Below are 9,568 nucleotides of genomic sequence, written 5' to 3' on the forward strand. Positions count from 1 at the left end.
GATTTGTCTACAATCTACAAGAAGAGACATTCATAGCCGTTCATCAACCAACATTTTAATCTTATGCTTCCCAATTTTTGGGTGTTCGAGTTGATCATTTAAAAATATAGGTTTCATCAAAGATAATCCGAACATATTAAAGATATCTATCATCAATCATTTTTATTACACGCTTTCAAGTCTCATTTGTTTATTGCTCGGTCTCGCTTGTTTATACCCTTATCCAATAGCCTAAATTTAATGACATCAAGATTCATCGGTTGATACGTAATCGATACCTTATTATTTTTCATTATTAGATTTCAACAAAAAAAAAACATATAATAAATTAGCGGTGAAATGATAACAACATGGTCATAGTTATGATTTCCACCAATCCTACCATAAGAATTGGGGTCAAAGCATTTGGGTACAATAATTTCTTATACTTGATCACTCACTCATGATGTTGGAATTCAAAGGGGTTGTGTTGAATCAGGATTTTCTTTCCTTCTTTTTCCAGGCCAGCCAAGCATGCAGTCAAAAAGAAGCCACATGAATGCTTCCCCCACCAAAGAAATAAAAATGTCCCATGGTTCCCTTCATAAATTATCCAAGAAAAAAGATGCTCACCTTTCTCAGATTAATTTAAGAGACCTAAAAGTACATGGACCTTTGGTGCCCAGTTGAGGGAGATACAGGGAGATCTGATTCCACATTGCCATTTTCCTTTTTTCAAACTCTGGAAAGTCAGTGACTTTCAATCAACCTGCTCAACTACCAAACCAATCAATCCACCACCCATTTGAAAATTTTCACTCATGATCATGGCATACACAGTTTTTCTCCAAGTGGGTGATTTTAATTGTATTAGTAGGCACCAGGCATTGGTTGTACTTTCAACTTTGAAGTCCAGAGTAGGAAAGTAAAATCTGATGGTATAGGCTATAGTGCAGAAAAATATGTACAAGCCTGAGTTTGACAAGGAAAGCAGTAAAGAGAGGGCAGAATTATCTGAGAATAGCCTATGAATGAATGGTCCAGAGGTGGTCCATGGTTTCACTGCAATTGCCATGGTGCTCACAATCAACACCAGGTCCACAGCATATCTGTCTAGTTCTGTAAACACCCCTTAAGAAGATTACGTAAGCCTTACATACAAGGGGTGCCTATCAAGAAGCATATTTCTCTGAGAGAGAAACCAAAACCATTCCTACCAACATATGCATTTTTGCTGACTTTTGCCACCACATGTGAAAAGAAAAATTCGATCAGATTGTCTTTGCAAAGAAAAAAAAACCAAACAAGAAACAAAATCCAAATTGCATGAGCTCATTGATCTAAGAAGATTAAGCTAAAATGGCTGTAGAGTGCTTTTGTTGATGTGGATGATGGAACCATAACAAAAGCAAAGGGAATGAAAGTTCAGAAGAATGCTACCTTTCATGGATCAAACTTCTGTGTATATAAATTAAGCTTTTCTGCCATCAACAATGGGAAGGTGAAATGAGAAACCAAAGTCCAGAACATGTCTTGGGACTACTGTACATTTCCTCCCATGGCAGCATATATAGAAAGAACTCATGCAAAAGGAAATGAATAGATAACGGAAAGAGCAAAAGACCAACGTCAATTTTCCTTTAGCGATGCGCAACTGGTTCAATATCTTTAAGAAGTCCAACTATCTGCTGCATGCTAGGCCGCTTTGAGGGAAGGTCTGCGGTGCAGAGATATCCAATCTTCAAGGCCTCCTCCATTTGGGCATCCGGTCCTGTTCCACGAATTTTTGGATCAATAGCTCTTGATCCCTGGTTCTTTCTCACCAATCCTCTCACCCAATTCACCAAACTTGATTCTTTCTCTGGATAGTCATCTCCAATGGGCTTTTTCCCGGTAATTAGCTCCAAGAGAACAACGCCAAATCCATAAACATCAGATTTTGGTGTTGGGGTCCCAGATTCTGGATCAGATAGCTCTGGGGGCATGTAGCCCTGTGACCCACGAGAGATGTCATCCTCTAATCCACTTCCAACAATCTTAGCCAAGCCAAAATCAGATAATCTTGGCTCTAAGTTTGTGTCGAGGTATACACTACTAGCTTTAACATCCCTGTGAATTATTGGAGGTGAGCAGCCATGGTGGAGAAATGCCAGTGCACGGGCAGTGCCTAGTACAATTTTGTGACGAAATCTCCATGTTGTTAACAGCCCTTCAGATCCAACATTTTGGATCCCATGGTTGTCATCTTCTTCCCATGTATCTGTACTCCAATCCTCTGTTGTTTGAACCCCAAGTGGTAAGTCATGAAGCAAGTTCTGCAAATTGCCATTCTCCATGTACTCATAAATAGCAATCCTTTGATCCCCAGCTAAGCAGTATCCTGTCAATGGAACAAGATTAGGATGCTTGATACGACCAAGGTGCTCCAGCTCTCTAGCAGCTTCTTGGTCTGTCATGGTAAAGCCATGGACCAAAACTTTTACTGCTACATGAATCCCACCAGGTAGAAATCCTCTATAAACAGGTCCAAACTTCCCTTCAGCCAATAGCGTACCCCGATCAAAATTTGAGGTTGCAGACAAGAGGTCTGCAAATGTGAAATTTAACAGTGGCTTCTCGAAAATTACCACTGGAACAGATGTTGCAAGCTTAACATCAGCTACCCAAGTGGTTGAATCCGTCTGGAATGAAAAAGGACCAGAAATAGTTTGCTCTTCTTTATATGATAGTTGCTTCACTGCCCACATGGTGGTTTTCCTTCTGCAACCAAAGGCTAGAAATAGCAATCCCACGAATAAACAGATCATTGAGAGGGTTAAAACCAAAGCAAGCTTGAGCCCATCATGTCTTGGGGTTTTTTTTTTGAAGAAAGCAGGGTTTGCAGCAATTGGGCAGCTGTCTGTAGAACCAAGGAAGGATGTTTGGAGAGTTTCCTGTGAGAACTCTGAAGAGCAGAGGCTCAAGTTGTTGTAAGAGAAGTTGAATCTCTCCATCCATGGAAGTTTCTCTAAGAGTGACAATGGGATTTCTCCACTCAAGTTGTTGTGTGAAATATCAAAAATTTGAAGGTTTTTGATACTGGGGAGAGGAACTTGACCACTAAGATGATTCTTGGAAAGGTCTAGCGTATTCAAACTACTTAATTGTGAGATGTCGGTGGGAATGGGACCTGTGAGTCTAGTTTCAGACAGGTTAAGATATTCTAAACTGAAGAGCATCCCAATTTGTGGGAATTCTTGTTCAGAAAACCGATTGTGTGCAAGGTTGAGGTATTTGAGATTTTGGGCCTCATTCAAATAATGAAAAATTTCTCCACTGAGATCATTCTCAGACAAGTCTAGGTAAAACAAATGAGACCAATTGAAGCTAGAATTAGAATGTACCTGAGAAATGTGACCCTGAAAGTGATTTTTACTCAGGTCAATGACCTGCAGTGGCTCCTGAAAAACAGCCATTACAGAACCCTGAAACTGATTCCTGGAAATGTTTAGAACTGTGATGGATTTCAGTTCCAAGAAATCTGAAACCCGGCCATGAATCTCATTCCCAGCAAGGTTCAAAATTCTGATCTTAGGAAATGCAGCACCAAAGCCATCAGGAACTGTTCCATTAAACCGGTTGAAAGAGAGATCCATTGAAACAAGAGATTGGCAATTGAGAATCCCCAATGGAATATTCCATTCAAAACCATTGTGATCAAGTTTAAGAACTTGCAGACTGGTGAGGGAGCTTATAGCAGCGGGAATTTCCCCAGAGAAATTGTTGTTTGAAAGATCCAAGATTTCAAGTACACCGAAATTGCCTATGTTGCTAGGAAGGGACCCAGAAATCAGGTTACTTGAGAGATTAAGGGCCTTGAGTGAGCCCAAACTCCAGAAATCTGAAGACAAACCAGTGATTTTGTTGTTGCTGAGATCCAAAGACTGAAGCTTGCTGAGTTTTCCAATGGTGGTGTCAGGAATCAAACCAGATAGACCCAACCCGGAAGCCACCAACCCCACAACATTTTCTTCTTTGGCATCACAGAAGACTCCTGGCCATGAGCAAAAGGGGATAGAAAAGTTGTAAACTTGAGAAGATGTTAAACCCATCTTCTCCAAGAAATCCAACACAAAGGACCCATCCGTATTGGGTTGTTGACAAGGTAAAGGCCTGAAGAACAGTGTTAGAACCAGAAGAAAACCCAAGGAACCAAAACCCATTGGAGATAAGGTCCTAACACTCAGAAATAAGAAAGAGAAAACTCAACCCAGAACCCTCCAACAACCTCAAAACTCTCTCACAACTTCAAAGCCACCATCCCAGTAACATAAATGGTTCTGGTTCAAGTTAAATACTACTTTTATGGCTTCTGCAACTCCATTAAAGCCCGAGTACCACCACCACCACCGCCAGAACCCAGCTGAGAGCGGTTTGTGGGTTTCAAGAAAAGATGATTAATGAGCCAAAACTCCCCCAGAAACAACACTTACTGCAAAACCAAGGGAGCCCTTGCTGTAACCAGAACCCCCCAAAAATGACTGGAAATATCTGTTGGCTGAAAACCACTATTCACAGAACACACATGGTTTGAGGACCATGAAGGTTTTTGGGTTTCAAGAGAGAACGTGAACTCACCTTGTCTGTCTTTGCTGGTCCAAGAAAGCCAACAAAGGAAACAGCCCAAACGAAGAACTCTTTTGTCTCTGTATAGAACATGAGAAGCTTTACTTTCCCCAAATTTTCACCAAATATTTTGCGGTAAAGACTCTTTATATGAAAGCCAGGAGAGAGAGAAGGGCATATTGGGAAGGCAAGGTGACAGTGTAGCGTGGTCAGAGGTTGGCCTTCATAAATGAGAAAGCTTGATGAAGAAATATCTATTGCTTTGAAGAATTAATCACTGCTTCTTGTTGTTGGTGGGAATTCAATGATTCTGCATTCACTCCTGTTCATCATCTTTTTGTCTAAATTAAATAAAAACCATTTTCACTAATTAAAATGGAAATAAATCTTTACCAGAAAAACAGTCAAACATAGTTAATTCTTTATAGTATTAGCAAAGAGGTGGCAGCATCCTTTTGGTTTTTTTCTCTCTGCTTTCACTATTTTCCCTTCCAAAAATTCAAACTTTTTCCACTGATCTTGGACTAAATGCAGCTTTTTTTGACAACATCAATTTTATAAACATTTCCATGAATTTGATTTTATCCTTATTCGGAGTCTATGAAAATATTTCCATAAATATAAATTGAATGGTTTTTATTTTTTGTTTTTTACTTTTATTAAATGTCTGATTAAATGAGGTAAATCTTAAAATAGAATATTGAATTTAATTTTCTAGGAAAAATAATTACCCTTTAAATTCTGATTTCAATTGAAAAGTTTCAACAATAGACCACACATTTCTATAAATTGGGTATCAATTGTTGCTGTCGTAATTATTCAGCATTGTTTGATATTGATTCTAGGAATCACTTTAGTCCATAAGTGTTATTCAACCACACAAAAATTAAAACATCTGAAAATTTTCAAAAAATACTTTTAAAAGTATAAAAAATAATTTATAATGTTAAAAAATCACTTTTAATATGTTTTAAAAAAACACTTGATATGTGATTATGTTAAAAATACTTGAGTAAAAACACACTCCATTCTCAAGAAAAATAAGAGGGTTTGTTGGATTTTTTTTTTTTTTGGTACTTATTTACTATAATAAAACTTACCATTGTGATCATTGAAATCTATCTTCTATTTTACCAATTATTAGTAAATATCGTCATTCAAATGATTTGATTTAGAGTATTGATAGTGATTTTATGAAACGTTTTTAATTTAAAAAATATATATTTTTTAAATTAGATATTTGATCAAATTTAGGAAACACTTTTAAATTTTTTAAAAATCATTATAACATTGAAAAATCACTTATGATATTTTTTAAAGAAATATTTTTTATTTTGTTGAAAACAATTTAAGAGAAAATATTTTCATTAAAAACACGCTATTACAGTACTCATTCTAGAAAGTGTTCCTAATATTTTAAATATTAATATTGAAAATGTTAAAAACATATCCTAAAATCTTCATCAAACACAATTTTAAATAAGAGTCAATTTGATAATGATTTTAAAAAACGCTTTTAATATTTTTAACACTTCAAAAATTTTATCATTCAAGTATTAGAAAGACTAAAAAGATTTTATAAAATCATTATCAAACATACTCTACATTCATTTTTAAAAATGAGATTTATTATTCATCAAAACCTAAAATTTCTTCAAACCTTACATGTGATGGTGCAGATCGGCGGAAACTTGGGGGTAATAAATATTTGAATTCTTTGTCTAAAGTGTTGTTTGAACTATTTAATTAATGGTATATACTATAATTTTATTGAAAGAAGATGACCCAAGAAACTTGATTTAAATATTTTTTTTAAATCAATTTTGTATATTTTATTGTGGCTATTTTACGTTATATTTTGATTTTGAATGGAGTATGAGTGGTAGTGGCAGCTGGTTTTGTTGACTTCACCCATTGGAAAAAGTTTTCTCCTACCCCATTTTCTTGAGGAGGGGACTGTCCATGTGAAAAAATAATACAATGCGGCCATCCTCAGTGTGGTAACAATGGATCATGGCTGACCCATGACTGACCCATCTTGGCCATTCAATTGGAGGGTCGTCTTCATCAAAAGATTCAAAACCCTAAACCGTCAAACCAGCCAATAAACTTTGATATGATTAGCCAAACGATCACATTTGTGTGGACCAAGATATTTCCTTTAATAAATAAATTAATTTTTAGTCCATTTACAAAACATAAATTTGGTTTGAATTGACCAATTTTAATAATTATCTAAATTAATTTAATTATAATTATAATTTACTTAACCCATATTTTACCAATTTAAAATTAATTAATTAATTAAATTAAATTAAAGTTAATTATATTAATTTAAACATTAAACTAATCCAAATTTGCAGAGATGACCCATTTCAAGTTCAAGCCACGGCTACTCAATCTATGGCCTTGGCTGCTTTCAGGCCCCCCCACAAACCCATATTGTGGGTGCATCATTATGGTGACTTATCTATCATTAATCTTCAACTCTTAGGAAAATCTACTGATTTGAGCCTCTTTTATACTCTATTGATGTGTCCAAATGAGGGACCATGAAAATTCGAAAATACCCTTCTCATATACGATTAAAAAACAGGATCCATAGAGGGCAACACTGTCTTTGAACCCAAAGGATCTGTCCCCTTCATTAGAAAAAAAAAAATTTGAGGTGACAAGTGACGACAGCCACATTATCTGAGAGACATGAGCATGCCCAAGACCCACAGTAAAAAAGAAGTGGGAGAGAGAAGCCAAGAAGCCCACATTCATGATTGAGGTGGAGTAGGAAGAAATCAACCCACACTATGAATTAACACCCCCCAAGCATTGAATCATAGTGATCAGGCTCATGCCAGCAAACTTATTCTCCAAACAATGTTCACTAAAATAAAGGTCAAATCATATCCTTCTTGCATCTAAAAAGCATTTAGTTAATATCATATGAGATGGAAATAATGATCTATACTCACTTGAGAGGAAGGTGATGGGGTTTGATTGCTCCCTCATCACATTCTTAGGTCAAGTCGTGACAAAATAAATCGATCAAATATCTCGAGATATTCACGAGAAAAAATAGATCAACCTTCTATAATAAAACTCTATTTAAAGACTTAAAATGTTTTTAATATGATTTTTACGTTTTTAAATATTTTGTAAAAATAAGTTTTATTTTTAATTATTATTCATACTTATATGATTATTTTTTAAAGTATTTTAAAAAATAAGTAAAAATAATTAAAAACACTAATTTTATAGATTAAAGGACATCATGGGCTACCTCCAATCAATTAATGACAGCTAACTCAAGAAGTAAACTACAAGCTTATTGCTAATAATAAGAAACTCAAAAAAATCCGAACGTTGTAAGGCATACATAGATATCCACGCTTAGTAAAAGATTTGAACACTGAATCAATGTTCAAGGATTAGATTCCATGTTTGAATTGGGACCAAGACCAATGGGTTCGAGCCCTGTGCCCTTTACGGTTGGAACCCACTCCCAACATTATTTTTTCTTTCTTTATTTTACTACAAATGGGGTCTTGGGCCTATGGTTGATTTTATATTTACTGTGGCCCACATTTTGTGACCTTCTGGAGACAGTAGGTTCTAATATCTTATGTTGTGTAAGGTCATGTTCTTAAATTATAATAAACATTTGGTCATCATAAATGTTGGTGTTAGGTGATTATCTTTCATGATTAGTGGAGACAGCTTCTGGATTAAGGCGAAACCCCATTAAACTAACAATAGGATGGGATTATCCCTTAAGTATGAGTGTTTAAAACAGTAACATCTCGATTCCCGAGCTTTTAATAAATAATTCTAAAATTACTATGGTTGAAAATTTTGCATCAAAGTTTTCAAGGCAACTTTTTATAATTTATATATTTGTTTCTTATTTAAAGTATATTTGATAACAATAAAATAATTAAAAATATTTTTTAAAATTATTATCAAATATATTTTTAATATCGGGTTTTAAAAAAATGGGTTGGTGGTGAAATGTAAATTCGCTTTTTCAAACTACTTTAATTCAAAAATTGAACTCATTTTGTCAAATAATGAATTTAATATTTGTATTTTGTTATCTTTTGAATCATTTTATTTTAATAATATTTTTAACAAAAAATCCCCCAATTGCCACGTCAGTTTTGAGCGGGGAAAAGGGTAGAATGAGAAGGGCATGTGATTAGTGTGATTGCAGAGGGTTTCTCAAGTTCGCTTGAAAATGTCGCAACCAGAAAAAGGTGGGTCCCAGTAGATATAATTATGGTGTGATGATGAGCAACCCCATGCTCACAATCTGGCAATCATGGCGGACATGCCGGTGAGAGTAATGGTAGCTCAGTCCCTCGCTTTTAATCAGAGTCTCAGACCAACCTGCCTTGTCTCTGGAGGGCAACATGTCTTTAATTAACTGCATATTAATATTTCCTTAGAAGGGAAACTTGCCCTATTCAATTAATCACTTAATTGGAGGGGTCTATTATTTGGAAGGAGGGAAGATAGGACATATGCTGGCTTCTTTGGTAACCCTCCTCAAAAAGAGTTTTCAAAAATAATATTTTAAAGAACTTAGGAATATTTTTAACCTATTTTTAAATATATTTTTATATCAAATGTTTTATTATTTATCATTTTATATAATTCAATAATTATTTTTAAAAATGATCATAAAAAAATAAGTGAAAACAAATTAAAATAGTTAAAGACCATTAAAAGATATTTTTTTTAAATATTTTTATTTTTATTTTTAAGAATATAAAATAAAAAACAATTTTTTGATTATTAAATGTATTTTAATTTTTTTTTTCTTTTTTTACTCTGAATAATAAAAAAACTGTTTTCAAACATATCCAGAATCTTTTTAAAAGCACTTTGCTTGATGCTATTTTCTCAATATGTTTTGAGAACATGGGTTTGTAAAATGGAGGGGAGGACAAATATTTATGTTTTTGTTTTGGATTTTTTTTTTTTTTTT

At 34.6% G+C, this 9,568-nt stretch overlaps 1 protein-coding gene across 1 annotated transcript; it reads right to left on the reverse strand.

The window, feature by feature from the left end:
- Positions 1–1,403: 1,403 nt before the first annotated feature.
- Positions 1,404–4,855, reverse strand: LOC100251401 (probable LRR receptor-like serine/threonine-protein kinase At2g24230). The gene has a single exon (XM_002271541.4). It carries the CDS (start codon positions 4,179–4,181, stop codon positions 1,620–1,622), a length of 2,562 nt encoding a protein of 853 aa, XP_002271577.1. The 5' UTR covers positions 4,182–4,855; the 3' UTR covers positions 1,404–1,619.
- Positions 4,856–9,568: the final 4,713 nt, after the last annotated feature.

This window comes from Vitis vinifera, chromosome 11, assembly GCF_030704535.1.
Source record: "Vitis vinifera cultivar Pinot Noir 40024 chromosome 11, ASM3070453v1".
Lineage (NCBI taxonomy): Eukaryota > Viridiplantae > Streptophyta > Magnoliopsida > Vitales > Vitaceae > Vitis > Vitis vinifera.